At 36.1% G+C, this 21,266-nt stretch overlaps 1 protein-coding gene across 16 annotated transcripts in view; it reads right to left on the bottom strand.

Annotated features, from left to right (window-relative positions):
- CEP135 (centrosomal protein 135) overlaps nucleotides 1-21,266 on the bottom strand; it is a 75,516-nt gene that overhangs the window by 49,509 nt on the left and 4,741 nt on the right. For 8 of the 16 annotated variants that reach the window (XR_015165394.1, XR_015165393.1, XM_086405670.1 and 5 more), the window contains exons 3-10: nucleotides 20,945-21,135; nucleotides 19,835-20,002; nucleotides 17,010-17,151; nucleotides 14,916-15,000; nucleotides 11,237-11,365; nucleotides 8,887-9,102; nucleotides 5,998-6,063; nucleotides 3,289-3,427 (exon numbers count right to left, since the gene is read on the bottom strand). Coding sequence is in view for 10 of the 16 variants with exons in the window: in XM_086405670.1 (XP_086261796.1) it covers nucleotides 3,289-3,427; nucleotides 5,998-6,063; nucleotides 8,887-9,102; nucleotides 11,237-11,365; nucleotides 14,916-15,000; nucleotides 17,010-17,151; nucleotides 19,835-20,002; nucleotides 20,945-21,135 (1,136 nt within the window). In the remaining 6 variants the exon portion in view is untranslated. Of the gene's footprint in view, nucleotides 1-3,288; nucleotides 3,428-5,997; nucleotides 6,064-8,886; nucleotides 9,103-11,236; nucleotides 11,366-14,915; nucleotides 15,001-17,009; nucleotides 17,152-19,834; nucleotides 20,003-20,944; nucleotides 21,136-21,266 lie in introns of those variants that run through there. The other 8 variants (XM_086405677.1, XM_086405675.1, XM_086405678.1 and 5 more) reach the window with 3 other exon arrangements.

Below are 21,266 nucleotides of genomic sequence, written 5' to 3' on the forward strand. Positions count from 1 at the left end.
AAGAAAATTTACCTGTTAAAACTGGTTATAATATGAGTGACTTTAACATTAAGCTTAAATTTAACATAGTATACACAAAACAACTAGTCTTTCCTCAAATAAGCACAATTATTAACTTTTACCACAGAAATTACCTTTTCAGGAGTCACAAGTAGCCTGTGAACGTGCATGCATGCTAAGTCGCTTCAGTCGTGTCTGACTCTTGGCGACCCCATGGACTGTAACCCACCAGGCCCCTCTGTCCACAGGATTCTCCAGGCAAGAATATTGGAGTGGGTAGCCATGCCCTCCTCCAGGGGATCTGACCAACCCAGGGATGGAACCCCCATCTTTCATGTCTCCTGCACTGGCAGGCAGGTACTTCACCTCTAGGACCACCTGGGAAGCCAAAAATTGCCTAATATTGGCAATTTTGTATAGCTCAATCTAATTTAACTGATGTTCTTTACAATTCAAAAGCATGAAGTGATTTTCAAGACATATTCCAATTCACTTACCATCTTCTTTCATTCATTTGACAGATAATTATTGAGCATTTACTGTATGTCCAGCATGAGCTAAGAATACAAGTACGAAAAACATGTCCAAGGTCAAATAATTATTCTAATTGTAGCAGGGCAAGAGCCACAAAAGAACAGCATGCAATACAATCCAGAGGATGAACAGCAGAATTCATTCTAAAGAGTGACCAGAGAGGTTAAGAAAGTAAGAGAGCTGAAGGAATGGGCAAATGCCTTAAATGGTAAGTCAAATAAACTGATGAATGAAAAGTGTTCACTGCATTTAGTATAATGGAGGTGACTGGTGACCTTAACGAGAGCAGTTTTATTGGTGAAGTAGAAGGAGAGAAGCAAACTGGAGTGGACTGAGGTGGTAAATGGAGAAGGAAACGCAACCCACTCCAGTATTCTTGCCTGGAGAATTCCATGGACAGAGAAGCCTGGTGGGCTGCTGTCTATGGGGTCGCACAGAGTCAAGACACAACTGAAGCAACTTAGCAGCAGCAGAGGTGCTAAAGCATAGACAGTGATCAAGCAGAAAAGCAGGTATGAATGACTTTTTAAGATGTAAAAGCTATAATGAGGAGGAAAGAGTAGCTGGATAGGAATGGGTCACAGTTTTTGCTTTAGAATGGGAAAAGGGAAAAGCATGTTTGAATACCAATGGGGAAAAAACAGTACAAAGGCTAACGTTATCAAAAAGAGATAATATGTAGCATTTTAAAATGAGAGAGAATGGGACCTAGAGAACAGATGGAGGCAGTGGCCTATCATAAAAGCCAAATGGCTCCACTCTAACAGGGAAGATAAGGGTGGACAGTTTAAAGATCTGGGGACACGAAACATGGAATGCCTCCCTGACGGCTTGTTCTTTTAGCAAAACTGGAGGTAAGATCATCTACTCAGAATGGGTTTACTGAGAATGAAAAATACTTGAGTATGTTCCCTGCAGAGTAGGAGATCAAGCTGTAAGGAATATAGAGTGAGATCTCCATACCTCACTGAAGGGGGCGCTGTGGTTCAGGACCATGTAACTTCCAGTGCTATTGCTACTGTCTGGGGCACATGCTTGCTCCTTGGAAGAAAAGTTATGACCAACCTAGATAGCATATTCAAAAGCAGAGACATTACTTTGCCAACAAAGGTCTGTCTAGTCAAAGCTATGGTTTTTCCAGTGGTCATGTATGGGTATGAGAGTTGGACTAAAAAGAAAGCTGAGTGCCGAAGAATTGATGCTTTTGAACTGTGGTGTTGGAGAAGACTCTTGACAGTCCCTTGGACTGCAAGGAGATCCAACTAGTCCATCCTAAAGGAAATCAGTCCTGAATATTCATTGGAAGGACTGATGCTGAAGCTGAAACTCCTACTTTGGCCACCTGATGCGAAGAGCTGACTAATTGGAAAAAGACCCTGATGCTGGGAAAGATTGAAGGCAGGAGAAGAAGGGGACGACAGAGGATGAGATGGTTGGATGGCATCACTGACTCAATAGACATGAGTTTGAGTAAACTCCGGGAGTTGGCGATGGACAGGGAGGCCTGGTGTGCTGCAGTCCATGGGGTCACAAAGAGTCAGACAACTGAGTGACTGAACTGAACTCAACTGGGGCACATGCAAGCAGTGCTTAGCTGCTCACGTGTAAATGTTTTAGTTGATCCACGGCTGGATTTTGGGTAGGAGGATGCATTCAAAACACAAAGAAACAAGGGAGTTTCAGGTATGTGAAAGATTATGCTGAAACGGCAGGATAGAGATAGCATGAAAGAAGTAAAATTGCAAACTTTCAAATGTAGGCCTAAGCACTTTAATAATATATGAACTCATTTAATCCTCATAACAACCTTTTGGGTTAGGTGCCATCTTAACCACACAGATAGGGAAACTGAAGCAACGTTAAGCAACATGCTCAAGTCATACAGCTGGTTAAGCAGAGAAGGGGTCAGATAGATTATCCCCATAGATGCTGAAGAGCCCAGGATACAGCATTTTCTTAAAATAGCACACTGGCTTTCCTTCACTTTCTCAGACACATGGAGTTTGATGGTACCAGGATTCTACACTTGCCATCCCCTCTGCCTGGAAAATTGCCCCAGATTGTCATATGGCTTGGTGTCCATCACTAAGCCTTTTGATCAGCTGATCTCTAGCATACCCTCCCAGTTTATTTAATACCCTTACCATCTGAAATTGATTTCTTCACTTATGTGCTACCAGTTTGTCTCTCTGAGTAGATTATAGCCTCCACAAGAGCAGTGGGCCTGTGTATCTTGTTTACCTTATACATCCCAGCACTACAGGCTCATAAACATTTGTCAAATGAATGAATGAATGGATTCTTACATGTTTCTTAAACCAATTCATTTAGGATAAGGTACTTGGCAGAAAGTTAGCCTATTTCAAGTGTGTGTGTTTGTGTGTGTGTACCTGAAGGTGATAAAACTGCATTTACTTAAAATGATTCTGTACTTCAATTTCCCACTATTTCATAATGGTCTTCCTCATAGTCTTAATTCTATTATCATGTGACTCAAAGAAAGATAAATTTACATTGGAAAATATTCAACCGGGGTTCCCTGTACCAACTAGTCAGAATATAAAAGGTTCCTGTAAGGTTCTTGAGGGAGACAGATTTTCTACTATATCTCAATGCCTAGTCTGGTTTCTGATACACAGCAAACACTCAACAAATATTTATTGAATGAATGAATGAAAAAGAAACATCTACTGCTAAAAATAAAACATTAAGAGGAAATCACACTTTTTAAGTTATTAACATTTTATATTTTACCTGTAACTGCAAAACTTTCAATTTTTTTGTTAAGTCTTTGCTTTTCTTGTTCAAGCTGATGAACAACAGTTTCCAGGTCTGATTTTATAAGGAGTTCATCACTCAGCCTCTCCTTTTCTTTATGACATAAGCTTAATTCCTGAAAATTTTAATACTAAAATTAAGATTTCTAGCAACTTTACAAAACATGAAAACACATTTATTTAAGAGTAATTCACATACATATACTTTTAGTCAGTCAAATATATACCATTTCAATTAAAGTTAATTCTCAATTGAGGCTAAAAGCATCACAAAACCCAAACTCAATAATGCTCCCTTCTAAAGTAGTAGAATTATTGGATTTTATTTTCTTTTAATTTGTTTAGCATATTGTCTTTCAAAAAAGTGAATATGACTTGTTCAATAAAAAATTTTAAAGCGTTTTTATGTTTAAAGAAAAGCAAAAGTAAAGACAGTGCTCTAAGACTACCACAGGTATATATAAGCACAGGGTTATTCTCAGTCTCACCTGCACAATGGGGATAAGACCAGCACCTGGACACCGAGGATTCATCTATGAATGATTCATCTATAGATTCATCTATGGATGATTCTACGAATGTGAAACACTCCGTACAGTGTCTAGCACATGGCAAGTACTTAATAAATGTTAGCTAATAATATCAGAGAAGGCAATGGCACCCCACTCCAGTACTCTTGCCTGGAAAATCCCATGGACAGAGGGGCCTGGTAGGCTGCAGTCCATGAGGTCACACAGAGTCGGACACGACTGAATCAACTTAGTAGCAGCAGCTAATAATACTGTTAACATTTATCTTAAAAATACATAAAATGTAACACCAATGGAAAAAATAAGAAAGGTCAGAAAGTAACTACATCTTGCTGTCAGGCAACAATATTGAAACTTGGTCACAGTTCTGAGACAGTATTATAAATCACATACAACTGCAAAGAGTGTGCATTACAAACAGCAGTGAACAAACAGCAAAAATCCCTGTCCTCATGGAGCTTACACTATAGTGAAAACATCATCAAAACATCTATTTTACATTTTCTGACTTTATGGGACAATTTTACGTATCTATGAAACTCAAGAGTGGGCAACATCTAGTAGGTTTAGCTAATGTTTAGCAGTGTTCAGCTGAACTGACTACCTGATAAAGCAGTTGGATGAAATAGAAAGTCATTGTGATACGCTGTTCATAGTGAACATACAAAAACCAGTTACTGAACACCTAACTGGTGTTATGGCTCAGTTATGAGCCAGTGTATCACAAAAGGCTTCGCTTAATTTGCCTCATGACTGCCACCAGAATATTACCACTAGACTGTAAAAAGAGTATAATTAATGAGAAAACTTGGAAGTTAGTACTAGTCTTTGTTTCCAATATTAATGGAGACTCATCCAATTTAACAGGCTATTAAAAAATTCTCAATAATCTATCAGGTGACCACCTAGGAATTTCTACCTGTACGCAAGACATTCTTTCTGCCGGTTCTAGACTATAAGATTACATCTAGGTTAGGCTAAATCCAGGTTTATACTGGGATGATTACTAGTTGTCTCATTTGAAGACCACGAGAATGAACAAAATGACTAGTAAGATGGTTTGTACTGCCAAAAAAAATAATTAAAAGAAAACTGAGTCCTTTTTAATAAAGGTCAACAATTTTATCAAGTAATTATCAGTTTTTAGTTTTAATAGTAAACTGATGAGACATGAAGTCATTTAAATAATATAAAATTCCTAACAGGCTTTCCAAATTTGAGTGTAACTTGCTACCTATTATATATGAGATTAAAGAAGTATACAAATATACATACTGACTGAAATAAGTCAGAGAAAGACAAATATCATATGGTATGGCTTATATATGAAATCTAAAAAATGAGTACAAATGAATTTATCTACAAAACAGATACACAATTATAGATGTAGCAAACAAACTAATGGTTAGCTGGGGGTAAGCAGGGAGAGGGATAAACTGGGAGACTGGGAGTGACATATACATACTACTATATATAAAATAGAAAATTAATAAGGACCTACTGTATAGCACAAGGAACTCCACTGAATACTCTGTAATGGCCTATATATATATAAAAGAATCTATAAAAAAGAGTGGATACATGTATAACTGACTCACTTTGCTGTATGTCTAAAACTAACACAACATTGTAAATCAACTCTATTACAATAAATTTTTTTTAATTTCTAGAAATATAAAAAAAGAATTATAAAATATAAATGTAACCAAATATATAATACAATGGGATATTACTAGCCATAAAAAAGAAGTAATGATACATGCTATGATACGCATGAACCTTGAAAACAATGGGTTAAGTGGAAGTCACACATAAAAGGTTATATATTGTATAATTTCATTTACATAGAATATCTAGAATAGGCAAATTATAGATTAGAGAGACAGAAAGCAGATTAGTGTGTGTCAGAGGTTGAGCAGAGGAAAATGAGGAGTGACTGCTAATGGGTATGATGTTTCTTTTTGGAGTGATTAAAATGTTCTGGAATTAGTAGTGATGGCTGCACTACTTTGTATCTATACCAAAACCACTGGACTGTACACTTGAAACAGTAAACATTATGATAGGTAAATTATAATTAGTAAACAAAAAAGTAAAATAAAACATAAAATTTTTCTTAATGAAAATTCTGGCAATTCAATACAAAACCTACTCACCAGTTGAAGTTTTCCCATTGTTTCTTCAAGATTCCGCATTTCAGAAAGCTTTTTTTTAATCTCTTTCTAGGAATAAAAAGCTTATTAGGTACATACCTAAAAGTCAAGGATACTTAACACTAAGTGACAGTGAAAATGAAGCCAAGTCATTTTTGAGTAATTCATGTTCCCTGTCATCAGGGGGAGCAAAAGTTTTAGCCAGCTCTATGCCTCAGTTTCAATGAAGAGGAGGCAAAGTTTAGGTTTCTCTTCAATTTCTGGTATCCTGAATGCTTATAGGGACCTATTTGTAACATGTGCAACAAGAGAGGCCCTTGAAAATCTTCTTCTGTCTGTATAATTGTAGGACTTTCCTTGAGCCCTGGTTTTTAGGACTCCTCTTCCAGCCCTGTCATTTCCTGACTTTCCCATCCTATTTGCTCTTTCACCACCCACTACTAACACCCTGTGCTTGTGCTTAGTCGCTCAGTCGTGTCCAACTCTTGGCTACCCCATGGACGGTAGCCCACCACGCTCCTCTGTCCATGGAATTCTCCAGGCAAGAATACTGGAGAGGGTTGCCATGCCCTCATCCAGGAGACGATCAACCTGGATCCTCTAAATGGCAACTAAGAGTGCTGAATGCCAAGATTAAAATATTATGACCTAACAGGAATCTTTTACTGAGCCAAGTTGTCATTCTCGACTACTTTCAACGTGACGTGTGACAGTGTTCAGTATGTTGTGCACACATGAGAGAATATGCAAAAGAAAGTGGAAAAGGAAAGCAATGAGACACAGAAATACTGCAAAGAAACTAAAGTCACAAAAGCAAAATTACAACTGCACTAACTGAGACTTCCCTGGTGGCCCAATGGCTAAGATTCCATGCTCCCAACGCAGGGGGCCCAGGTTTGATCCCTGCTCAGGGAACTTGATCCCACATGCCACAACTAAGACCTGGTAAAATAAACAAGTAAAAAAAATTGCACTAATTATGTTTCCTTCATTTTCAAGGTTGTTTTGGCTATTCTGGGTCCCTTGAGATCCATATGAATTTTAGGATTTTTTCCTATTTTTGTAAAAAAAAAAAAAAAAATCACTGGGATTTAGAGAGGGATCACACTGAATCTGCAGATTGTTTTGGGTAGTAGGGACATTCAAACAATAAAGTCTTCCAATCCATGAACACAGGGTATCTTTCCATTTATTTCTGTCTCTAAATTCTTTCAGCAGTGTTTTATAGTTTTCAGTATACAAGTCTTTTGCCTCCTTGGTTAAGTTTATCCCTGAGATCTTTATTCTTTTTGACGCTATTGTAAACAGGATTATTTTCTTAATTTTCTTTTTGGATTTTAATATAGAAATGCACCCAGATTCTTATGCAATGATTTTGTATCCTGCAAGTTTGCTGAATTTATTAGTTCTGTTTTTTTTTTTTTTAAATTGGCATCTTTAGGGTTTTCTACACATATCATTTCATCTGGAAACAAAACTTTACTTCTTTATTTCCAATTTGAATGGCTTTTACTTCTTTTTTCTTGCCTAATTCCTCTGGCCAAGACTTCCAGTACTATGTTGAACAGAAGTAGGGAGAATGGACATCCTAGTCTTGTTTCTAATCTTGGAGGAAAAGGTTTCAGTCTTTCACCACTGGGTATGATGTTAGCTGTGGGCTTTTCACTATGGCCTTTATTATGTTGAGGTAGTTTCTTTCTATTCTACTAATTAATGGAGATGACACTGTATAAGATTAATTCATTTTATTTAGTTGATATAAAGTAGTGACCTTAAAACTATTAATAGGTTATACTCATGCTTGGGATAATATAAAAATTATCCAAGTATTATGCAAAACTATCATATACATACAGTTTTATGAAATCAATATCTGGATTAATTTGAAAATATCCTTCTTAAAAATTATATACCTGAAAACCTGTGGTCTAGGTATCATGTGAATTCTTCTTTCCCACCTACCCTTCCACAATTGCCTTTTACCCACTTTTCAAAAGAAAGGCAAGCTTCTAATTTCATACTATACCTCTACATATAAAAAACTTCTGAAGTACCAGACAACACCTGAAATGTTGGGGCTCATCAAAGCCTTTAATTAAGATGCTATTTTCTCCCATTATATCTTACTAAAAGATGTACTTTCAGTACAATTTTACTTTTTTATTTGATAAGTATTTACCAACATTTGTGCTACATCTGTCACTTTGATCCACTGACTACTAATAATTATAATAATACGTTTTACAGGAAAACGCTAACATTCTGAACCTTATAGTCACAGGATATTTTTAAATTAAAAAAATTTCAATTCATGTATTTTTAATTGCAGAGACATTTGATAGTTATCATAAAAAGATATTCAAGCATAAAATGTTACAATAAGATACAATTTTGTGGGGATTTCAAGAAGGGTCATTTGGATTCTGCGGGTTATATTTATAAGAACAATATGACAATTTTATTTTAAGAGATCAATCTTAACAACTGATTAGAAATTACATCCTTTCCATCTATTTAAAGATGAAAAATGTTAGCTACCAACTCAAAAATGTGCAAGGAATATATAGTTTCAAAAAATACCTTTAAAGGGCTCCTGAGCACATAATGACCTAGAGGACAAACTTCAGAAGCCTGCTTATAATGTAGAGAAAGGACAGATGAAAATCTTGAATGAAAAGAGGGAGGAATCTGGAAAATTGCCATAAAAATAGATTTGCTCCAGAAAGACACACGAACAACTGGTGAAAGTGCAAACATTTAGAGCATGTAAATACCACTTAAAAAAAAACTTGAATTACAAAACAAACCAAAAGACCTGGATAGGATACCAAAAGAACTCAAGCTCACTCCTCTCTAGGAGAATTGACGAGCACCCCCATAGCCTAGATGTACCTTTGCTTCCTCAAGTTCTTTGTCAGCAGTCTTGAGCACTTCTTCTTTGTGTCTTTCCAACTGCTGTGCTAACTGGTCTATTTCAGTTAATTCCTGGCAGAGTTTTTCATTTTTGTTACTTAAATTAACAACTTCAGATGTTACTGTTTCCTTGGTTTCCATAAGCTCTTGTATATGCTTTTCCAGATCTTTATTAGCTTGCTGAAGAAAGTCAACCTAAATTGAATTTGTAATTCATAAGTTAATAAATTGGAAAATTATCAAATACTGAACTTTCAAAATATTTCAAAATACTGTGTTTTTTAAAATACTGAAAGTTAAAACTCCAGCTATTTTACATTTTCAAATTTATATTGTTTTTATTTGTAAAACTGCTGATGTGTGGTTTAGTAAAAATATATATATGTCTTCAGTTTTCAAGCATGGAAGGAAAGGATAAGTAAGAAATTTGTGTGAACCTTTTCCCAACATAGAGTTCTAAATATATGACAAGATTACCACTATGATAATATTAGTCTGGAGTGCTGTACCACACAGAAGCCACTAGATCTGCATATGGCTACTAAGCACTTAAAATGTGGCTAGTCCAGAGGTGTGCTATAAATACAAAGAGGAGTCCAAAGACTTAGTACAAAAAAACAGTACAATATGCCAATGATATTTCACAACACTGACTACATGTTGAAGTAACATTTTGGATATATTTAAGTAGATACATTATTAAAATTAATTTCACTTTTTTGTTCACTTTTGTTTTGTTCACTTTTGTTCACTTTTTTTTTGTTTTTACTTTTTTTAATTAGACTACTAGGAAATTTTAAATGACATATGTGGCTCATATCCTATTTCTACTGAACAGCACTGCTCAAGAGCTATGCTAATATTTGGGACTTAATCTACTCTGGCTACAGTTCAGGCAGCGGTGATATCTAAATGTCTAAAGATCATATGGAAACAACCTAACGTCCTTGACAGATGAATGGATAAAGATGATGTAGTGTGTGTGTGTGTGTGTGTGTGTGTGTGTGTACACAATAGAATATTATTCAGCCATAAAAAAGAATGGAATAATGCCATTTACAGACACATGAGTGGACCTAGAGATTATCATACTAAATGAAGTCAGAAAGAAGACAAATACCATATGATGTCACTTATATGTGGAATAAAAAAAATACAAATGAACTTATTTACAAAACAGAAACAGACTCGAAGACACGGAAAACAAACTTATGGGTACCAAAGGGGAGAGGGGATTGGGGAGGGATAAATTAGGAGTTTGGGATTAGCAGATACAGACTATTGTATATAAAATAAACAAGGTCCTACCATATAGCACAGGGAACTACATTCAACAACATGTAATACAACACAATGGAAGGACTTTCCTAGTGGTCCAGTAGTCAAGAATCCACTTGCCAAAGCAGGGGACACTAGTTCAACCCCTCATCCAGAAACTAGGATCCCACATGCCACGGGGGAACTAACCCTGAAAAAGGCAACTACTGAGCCCACCAGCTGCAACTGCTAAAGACTGTGTGCCCTAGAGCTCAAGCTTGGCAAGAAGAGAAGCCACCTCAACAAGAAGCCTGCGTGCTGCAACTAGAAAGTAGCCCCGACCGTCAAAACCAAAGCCCACGTGCAGCACAGAAGACCCAGTGCAGTTAAAAACAAACAAAAAAACATAATGGAAAAGAATACGAAAAATAATACATATATAATATGGATAACTGAATCACTTTGCTGTATATCAGAAACTAACATTCACTGTAACTCAACTATACTTCAGTTAAAAAAAAAATTTCTAAAGGTCATTTGTCACGTTTCACAGAAGTCTCTTGCTCTTTCACTCTTAGGTCAAATGCATGGCAAGGCAAACTACTACATAGTTCAATAAAAACTGTTATGTTTAATTTTTATATTTATTTTTTAAGTAATATTTTTTACACTATAAAAGAAATACAAATTCTGAAAATGGAGAAAATCATAGAGAAGACTATGTCACCACACAAAGATAAACCTTTATTAGTGTATTTTGGCATAGTTTCTTCTAGTGTTTTCTCTCTCTGAATGTATATACACAATTTTTAAAGCAAACTGAGGATTACTTTTTACCTTCAGTTTATTCTCTTCTTTTAAACACGTATCACTGTGGTATATCAATTCCTGCACCTCATTAAATATAAAAACAGGATTTTTCAACAGCTGTACCCAATTTTGGATACTTTGACTCTACGAAATCTTTTCTGCTATAAATACCCAAGTAAACAACTCTTTCACCTTTACAAACCCAAGACCATTAAAAACACTTACAACTTTATATGCTCAGTGAAATATATAAAGTCGTTACCTGAATATTTAAATGAGCAATAAGCTTTTCGTTGGCTTTATTTCTAGTCTCCAGAGAAAGGATATCAGAGGAGCGACCCCCATCCAATGCAATCGACAGTCGTTCTATCTCTCGTTCTCTAAGTTCAATCTGAAAACATAAAGTTGTGCTATCATTTTTAAAGATATGGTTTTGAACTGAAATGATTAATACTGGACAAACGTTTATTTGAATATACTTCCATTTTTCTTATGCCCCACAATGTATACAAAAGATTAACACTCATATATGTTACTGACACATAAATGGTATTATGAGATCCATTTATACAGAGCAAAAATATACACAGAAAATCTCAACCTAAGAATTGTCAACACAGGTTTCATAAGTATTTTTACTGAAGAGATTCTTTCCAATTTTATGTTTTTTTTTTTTCCTCTCCTCTAAGATTAGGCAATGTTTATACAAAAAGAAACTAAGTCCTGGAACTGAGTCTGAACTACTTCAGTGCCTGGTGAAATAACTGGGAGATAAACAAATGAATATAAAACAAAAAGGAAATGATTTGCTACTGAAATTCAGTATTAAAAAGGATATGAGGCCAGAATGAATTTGCTTTACTATTATGTAGAAAAAAACAGATATACAATCAAAAACATCACTACCAACCATGAATTCCCACCCAAGAATCTAGAAAAACACACACACACTTTCAAACTTTGGTTTTCTTTTCAAAAAAAAAAAATTGAAAACAAAAACCAAGTATTCAATTTAACAAGCAATTATTGAGCATAGTTCTAAATATACAAAGATGAATAAAACATGATCCCTTACTTTCAGAAACACACAGCTTTACAGGAAAAGCAAGAAAATAAACCAATAATTGCTTTAATATGTTGTTCAATGATACAATAATAGAAATAGGTATACAGTACCAAAGTAGTCAAGGGAATAAATAAGTCCAAAAAAGTTATAACATATGCTAGGCAGAGAAGAAAGGAGGGATATTCCCGGCAGTGACAAAGAAGCACTAGGCAACACGGTATGTTTAAGGGAGCAGAAATGACTCGGTATGACTGAATTATAACATGCAAGGGAAATTAATAGTTGGAGATGAGTCCAAAGAATTAGGCAGGAACTGGCACCCCACTCCAGTACTTTTGCCTGGAAAATCCCATGGATGGAGGAGCCTGGTAGGCTGCAATCCATGGGGTCACTAAGAGTCGGACATGACTGAGCTTTCACTTTTCACTTTCATGCATTGGAGAAGGAAATGGCAACCCACTCCAGTGTTCTTGCCTGGAGAATCCCAGGGACGGGGGAGCCTCGTGGCTGCCGTCTATGGGGTCACACAGAGTCAGACACGACTGAAGTGACTTAGCATAGCATAGCATAGCATATGATAAGCACTGTATACTTCACTAGGGAGAAATATTACTCAAGAGTAAAGGGTGAATGTGATAAGAACAGGACCAGAAGCAAGGAGACCTACTGTAGGAACGTATGAGAGATGATTAGAGCCTAAGAAACAGTGGGACAGGACAGAACAGAGTATGTAAGTTTAAGAACTGGCAGAACATGGTGAGTGGTATGTGACAGGCAGAGAATGAGATATATAAAGACTACAGAATGCTGGCTTGGGTGGATGCTGAAGCTTCCAATCAAAGTTGAGAATACAGGAGGAGAAACAAATGTGAGACAGAAGCCGGAAAGTTCAGCACTAGGCATATGTGTACAGACAGCATTCATCCAAGTGGAAATGCCAGTGTCAAGCTGGGCATATCAGAATGGAACTCAGCAGAAAGTGTCAGCCTGAGAGACTGGGGAGTCATCAACGTTCAGCTAATAAACTAAGAGAGTAGATGAGACTATCTGAGAAAACATGGAGAGGAGAAGTCAAAGAATCTTAGGGATCGGTGATATTTTAGGGAGCAGGCAGACAAAAGAGCAAAGACGATATTATAAGAGGCTTAAAAAAAAAAAAAACGCAAGGAAAGGAAAACCAAAAGAAAATGAAGCCACAGAAGATTTTCAAAGAGGAATGATCAATAATGTCAAATACTGCAGAGTGAGTCATGAAAATGAAGACTTAAAAGTATCTTTCTGGATGCAGCAACTAATGTCAACAGTAACTAGATCAACTTATATAGTTGGGGACAGAAGCCAACAGAAGGTTAAGAAGTGAACAGGACGTGAAGAAGTAGAGAAAGACGAGTAAGACACCCTTTAGAGAAGTATGCATGAGGGAGAAGAAGGCCTTAGTTAGCAAGAGGGGAAAGGTAATTAAAATATTTTTTAAGGGGTATTAGTGATGATGATAAAAGCATCTCCTCACAGTTCTGTTACGAAGACTGAAAAAATTTATAGCCATTAAAATGGCCATATAAGTTTGTTAAAGAATAACTGATTAAAGCAATATCCTAAGGAGAAGAGAGGGAATGGGGCCAAGTGCATGAAACCTTAAACAGGAAGAATACCATCTTACCCATTAAGTCTTAAGGAGAACCTGTGAATACTGCTCATTTTAAAGGCAGAGATAGGAAACTGAAAAAGAAGATGATATCCTGAGGAGGGTGTTACAGGCCATGGAAAGAGCTTGAAGAGAACAGTAAAATCTGGAATATATGCTGAGAAGAACAGAACAAACTCCCACAAAAAAAAAAAAAAAAACTGATAGAGAATAGAGTAGACTCAATCAATATTGATAACCACATTAAATTGGTGATTTCAATCAGAATGGTCAGGCTATTTTCTTCAAACACCTCAGCCACCTCACGGAGACAATACTGGTCAGTCTGTGTTCATAAAGTACTTAGAAAAAAGTGTGATGAAAGAATGACTGACTATAAATTGAAAAATATCAATTAATATTCATCTCATATGCATATTTGATATGTTCAACATCTCTCCATAAAATAAGTTTTTTGGATGACATTACTATAATTCCTTTTAACTCCATTTTATCCAAGTGATCTTCAAACTACTTCATAAACTTAACACTTATACCAATACATAGGTTACATCTATATTGGTATGTGCACATTTCTTCACTCCAAAAAAACATAGTTATGTGCAGAATATGGAAAACGTGTTACCTGATTTAAACTTCAGTAAGCATATTAAGAAAGCAAGCCTGTAATTACCCAAATCAGAATTTAGCCAAGACACCAAAAGTATAAAAGAACAAAGCTTGTTCAAAGTTTTCATGTAACCCTGAATTTATTCATTCCCTTGCTTCTTTAGAAAACTGTCGTATGGGGTACTACTGCTTATACAGAAAATATTCAATAAGCATGGCAACTCGGAAGAGTAACTTTCAAAGACATATTCAAAATGATAAAATCTACAGAAAGGGTAAAAGAAGTTTTTAAAAATACTATTATAAAGCATAGTACACTTCAGTAAAATACCTCTTGAGATGGAAACAGTTAATATGTTTATAATATTTGGGGAGATAGATGATTCACCTTAAAAAAAAAAAAAAAAAAAACTACTATTCACCTCAATGCATAATGCAGGGAATGGACTGAAGGCTCTGAAGCCATCTAAGCCATTCCATCTATTAATTCTATTAACGAATTTACTAAAAAGAAAAGCTGTATTAAAAACTCAGGTATCAGAAATATTAAACATAACCCAATTCTATTCACAGTCACAGCACACTCACCTCAATCCCAACTAGGCAAATAAAAAATCCTACCTGCTTGTTATAATCTCTCAGTTCACTTTCCATCATTGCTAACTTCTCTTGTAACTGGCAGACTTCTTGTTGAAGTTCTTGAATTCTGAAACATATTTATAAGTAATGTCAATATATTTTTGATAAGAAATACAAAGTTACAAAAGTGAAATTAGATACCTTCTTTTAAAAACCCTCAACTTTTGTTTCTCAGTGAGGTAGGAGGTGCTGTGCCAAAGGGGTCCCAAGCCACAGCACAGAGTACATCATCTTAGAGATTTAATTTTATAAGAACAGATACAAAACTGAGTGGTAAATAATCTGAAACTCAGATACATTATGTCTCCTACTGCATCTTGATCCTTAGGACAAATTCCTCTGGGTACTGTTGCCAATTCTTAGGTTCAGGGAACTAAGCATCGAGTCCAAAACTCACAATACTATTAAGTGAAATAAGGGACTAAATGTTTTTTGAACCCACATGACCCTGTATTTTCTAACAAACTATCTTACAATCTTAAGAGAGAAGAAAAATACTGAGAAATATCAATTTTCCAGGTAACTACAGCAAAAAAAACTACTCTTTCCTGGAACTTGTTAATTCCAAGGGAATCAAGATTTGTCTAAATCATCTGAATTATATGAATCCTAAATGTACCGTACTACATCAAACTTTGCCAAGCATTAACAAAACAAGTCACAATCACTTTCATACTGGAAAAATAAAGCCTGAAGCCAGGTTTAATTTTAAGAGAGCTTTTCCATAGGGTAGATAGAGTACAGCTGAACACTGCTTGTACCTGCTATTAGCATTACTAGAACCAATACTACCCACTAATCCAGGAGTAGGAGAGCAGTACGTGTGCAACCACACTCACATATGCGTGAATGACTCTAAATAAAGTTAAATGTGCATGTGCAAATTCAACAAATAAGATAATCAAGAGACTAATGCTACCTATGATGGCTTGATAGAAAAGAAGAATATAAAGGGAAAGAAAAAGACAGAAAATGATACATGTTGTTGTTCAGTCACTAAGTCGTGTCCAACTCTTTGCGACCCCATGGACTGCAGCATCCCAGGCCTCAGTTTCTCACCATTTCCCAGAATTTTCCCAAGTTCATGTCCATTGAATCGAATACATACAGAGCCCTCTAAAACTCAGTAAATAATACTAACACATTGTCTAAGTCCTAGTTTATAAGTACCAGAAAAACAAAACACAAAATATTTCATGGGTAAAGTCAAGTAAGTATATAAATACAGGTACAAAATATTGTGTGAGAATAACTGAGCTAAAGACCCTAATTAGTCCCCCAACCAATGTCTTTTTTTTTTAATTGCTATAGAGATTAATAATAAAGTAGAAAACTCTCTCATATTGTCTACATAATCTACAAAGTAAAAAGCTAGCTGCACTAACCATTTGCACTGGTGTATTCTGTACTTTACACTGTTTCTGCAGCCGTGACCAGAGAGGCCGTCACTAGTGCTCTTCTACTCCTCTGCACTGTTTAAGATGTTCTTAACAGCATTCTGTGTATCTCCCCTTGTCTCATCTTCTTACCGGGTCGTAAACGTCTCAAAAGTTGCATCTTTACATCCCAAGAACACTTACATAGCCTTTTCCAAAGAGTTTATTGAAGTTAATAATTAAAATAGAATTTACATCTGACTCCAAGTTAAGGAAACACCAACCTACAGAGCCAGAGAATCATGAAGCAAGAATATCAAAGCCAGGACAAGTCTACTCATGCTACGAGCATTAGAGAAAAATCTGAAGTAATAGAGAGTCTGTAGAAGATTTACTTGGGTGATAAAGCTGAATGTCAAAGCAACTCTACTGAAATAGGCTGTAGGTGGCACTAAATAGTTTTAAAGCAAATATAGACAGAAACCCCAGATATATGATTTACTTGAAATCAAATTTCAAAACAAGTGAAAACCTTTTATATTCAGAATATATTCAGAAAGCGTTTACTGAATGCTTGTGCAAAGTTCTATGCTACATACCAGAGATAGGCTAGTTAAGAAGACAAAACCCTACTACCAAGAAACTTAGGGCTAACCAAGTGATCATGTAACTAAAGCCAACAGAGAATTCTTTAATGCACCTGTTATCAGCCACGTGCAGGAGGTCTGCGATGTAAGGGTCATCTGGCTGAGGAACCGGATATGAACTGATTTCAGAGGGAGGGACTGGTTCATCAATCTGCATGCGCTGGCGCCTAAAAGCAATATTTCTTTTCTTGCCACCTAAAAAAAAAAAAAGTGTATTTCAAAAAACTGACAACAAAACACTGTCTTAGAATTAAATAGTTTAGAAGGCTAGCCTTTTTGTTATAAAGTATGTCTCTAGCTCTTATTACATAAGAGCCAGGTCAAATGTTTTCTCCCTTATATATAAATACCCACCTGATCTTTAACTAAACAACTCATTTCTGAAAAACTCAACAAGACATGGTTAGAAAGCAAGCTTTATTTTCTGCATGCTTGGTATATATGCCCAGATTTAATCTGTTCCTTCATGAGATGGGGACCAAACTCTGGCAAGATTAAAAGCTGAGTGTGCCTTGTTGTACATGACAGAGCTCAAGACGTCATCACCGGCAGAAAACTGTCAAATGAGAAGCTGAAGTCAATGTTAACTAAAATAAACATGTTTATTAAGCAAGGCCAAAGGAGCAGATAATTGAAACTTTAAGAATCAAAATTAGTATAGAGAAGAATATGTATCCTGAATTAATGGGGAATTTTCTTAATTATCCTTAAAATTAGTAGGTATAATTTCTTTTGATGGCTAGATATATCCCATCTTGGCCCAAACCACAAGGATAATTTACCTTTTCCAGTACCTGGCCAAGATTAGACATGTACTTGAAAAACTAACTGACCCTCACAAAGAACAAACACAACCCACAACTCTGTGTGCCTTAGAATCCTAACAAGTTTTTTTATACTCCTAACCTCTTGTTTCGGAGAAGGCAATGGCACCCCACTCTAGCACTCCTGCCTGGAAAATCCCATGGACGGAGGAGCCTGGTGGGCTGCAGTCCATGGGGTCGCGGAGAGTTGGACACGACTGAGAGACTTCACTTTCACTTTTCACTTTCGTGTATTGGAGAAGGAAATGGCAACCCACTCCAGTGTTCTTGCCTGGAGAATCCCAGGGACAGGGGAGCCTGGTGGGCTGCCATCTATGGGGTCGCACAGAGTTGAACACGACTGATGTGACTTAGCAGCAGCAGCAACAACCTCTTGTTTTGAGGATGAAGAAACCAGGTCAAAAGTATTTAAATGGCCTGCTTGTAGTTACACAGCTGAACAAGGTAAACCACTTTCTTCCCTTATTTCCTGGTTCTCCTCCTTGGTTGCTCCTTCTCAGTTTCTTTCAAAGACCCTCTTCTTCCATCTGTGCCTTAAAAGACAATTTCCTAAGGTCTGTCTTTGGTTCTCCTCTCTTTCCAATCTATATATAATCTCACTAGTAACTCCTACCACATTCAAAGCTTCTGTTCTCAGGATATTCCAATGATTTCCAAATGTGAATCTCCATCTAGGACCATATTTCTGAGGACAGATCTACATATTCCACTGCATACTAGGAGTTTCAATGTGAATGTCCCATGGATATAACATACTCAACAAACCCTTTGTAAACGGTGGACTTCTGTTCTGTTTTCCATATTCCCTATCTTAAGAAATAGTACCAGGGCATCCTTGCCAGTGGTCTCATGGTTAAGACTAGGGGCACAGGTTTGATCCCTGGTTAAGGAACTAACATCCCACATGCCCCATGGTGCAGCCAAAAAAAAAGAAAGAAAGAAATAGTATTAATATCCTCATTCATCCACTCAATCACTTCAAACAGAAATTTGGAAATTCCTCTACATCCCAAGTTTACTAAATTTATCCATCACTAAATTTTAGAGATTATACCTCCTAAATCACTCTTGATTTAGGCCCACTCTTTTCTCAGAAAATCTAATTATCCTCCTTTTTTTGTTTTCTTAATCTTCTAGTTACTTCTGAGATCCTCTCCCACATTTACCCAGCTTTTCTGCCTTTGGCTCACACTCCTCCCTCTCCCAGCTTATTTTCTGCCATTTCAAGTCCCACAGATTCCTCCCTGATCCTGGCCTCCCAGCTTGCAATTCTTCAATTCTCAGAGTCTCCTCTTCACTCAGCTACAGGCACATAGTAACATGATTAAGCCTGGACTGTGTCACCAGATAGAACTGAGCCAGCTTCCCGGTCTTCAACTCTCTTCTGATGGCAATCTTCATTCTGACCAAATTACTACTGGTCCTCACCACGTTCTTTAATCCCTCAGTCTCTACCAAGTCTCATAATTCAGGACCTGCCTTCACCTCGTTTGCTTCCATAACATTAAGTCTCATGGTTTAGACACCTCCATGATCTGGAGATTCTTCCATCAGCTTTGAGCCTGGACAACCACTAACTCTGCATATGGCCCATCATTTCTGTTTTCTTCCTTGAGAGCTACTGAGCATAAGGCTAAGAAGAGTAAAATAAACTAAGAAATAACAAGGTATATCATTTTCAAAGTCTTTAGAGTATGAAGTATTTTTATAATTAATAATGGTGATAATAATAATAGAAAAAAGAATTCAAACTAATAATAGAGGAAATAAAACCCTAGGCACTGAGGTTAGATGACTTATACCTAAGAAGTTACTGTTAACGTAAGTTTCTCAGCACATGCATAGAAATATAAGCTGGGTCTTCAGAAATAAATTTTAAAGGTTTTGTGGCTATCCAAATACATCTTTTCAAATACTAAAGTCTAAAGCATGAATACCGAAAGTCCCATTTCAGTCGACAGTTTTAACATCTTTAAAAAATTAGATGTAAAAAAATAAATTAATTAATAAAAGATTAGATGTACATAATTTGTTTTGAGAGGGAACAGATTCACCTGGAGTTTGAACTACAGCTTGCAAATTCTTTTCTTGAAGCTGTTGAATTTTCTCATTCTTAGCTTTGCTTTCTTTCTCCATAAGTTTGAGTTTATGAACATATTGATTATTTAGAAATTTCAGATCAGCTGTTTCACGTGCACACTTTTTCAATGTGGTTTTCAACTCTTAAAATGAAAAAGATTTAAAGAGTATTTTATACATCAACAAGTCCTTCCATTCCATAAAACAAAAAAAAAGTCACAATAATTTGAAAGGCTCCACCTGATTCTTATATGCTTTGTTAGAACATTATAACTTTTCTACCACCATTAACAAAATTGCAAATAAGTCACTAAGCACAAAAAGGAATTATATTTTTCTTCTGTGGTGAGCCTAATATGAGCTTTTGATCCAGTAAATTGGATAGGAAGCTAAGGGATTATCAATTCATGCCAAATATTAGCCAGGGCTTTCTACTAAATACAAGAAGATTTTATAATAAGTTAGCCATATAATTTACCCTTTGCCTAGTACCTCTGAAATCATTTTATCTTCTAGATCAAAAACAGGGTATAAAAGAATCAGAACAATAGATATACGGCTTTTTCTCAGAAACACAGAAGTTGTTATAAGAACATTTTTCTTCAGTACCAGTATTTAATATTTTCTACAGCAACTTTTGGGCTTCCCAGGGGCCACAGTTGGTAAAGAGTCTGCCTGCCAATGCAGGAGACACAAGAGACGCGGGTTCAATCCCTGGGTTGGGAAGATCCCCTGGTGAAGTAAAAGGTAACCCACTCCAGTATTCTTGCCTGGAAAATTCCATGGACAGAGAAACTGATGGGCTACAGTTCACAGGTTCACAAAGAGTTGAACACAACTGAGTGCACACCACCACCATTACAGCAATTTTAATTCTAAAAATTTAATCCACATTCAGTGAAGATGAATATAGTTGTGGAATGCAGATTTATTTTTCTTTTGGGAGCTCTTCAACATACCCTATATTTCAGGAACTGTCAGTAGGAAGACTATCACATTTTCTAATCAATAGTTTCAAAGGTGGACTAGGATTTCCCACATATAAAATAAAAAGGGCAAAAATTTCAAAAGTCACAAAAATTTACCTTTAATATGTTGACCTGATTGTTCTCTCAGTTTCATTAATTCCAGGTATAATTCATTATTTTCCTTACTCAATCTTGCATTTTCAAGTTTATAAGGTTCCAATACAAAATCAAAATTGGCACTCTCTTTTTCAGCTTTCACAGCAGATAATTTTGATTTCCGAAGACTTTCTGTTGTATGAACTAGATCACTAATATTGAATGGAAAATGCAAATACAAGGAAACATTCTATTAACTTTTAATAACTAAAAACAGATTTCTAAAAAGACTTAAATGTTAATACTGAGATCAAATCGAAAATCAGACATACAAAAACAAACA

This window comes from Bos grunniens, chromosome 6 (assembly GCF_055505025.1).
Source record: "Bos grunniens cultivar Pamir isolate PY7600 chromosome 6, Bosgru_T2T1.0, whole genome shotgun sequence".
In the NCBI taxonomy this organism is placed as follows: Eukaryota; Metazoa; Chordata; class Mammalia; order Artiodactyla; family Bovidae; genus Bos; species Bos grunniens.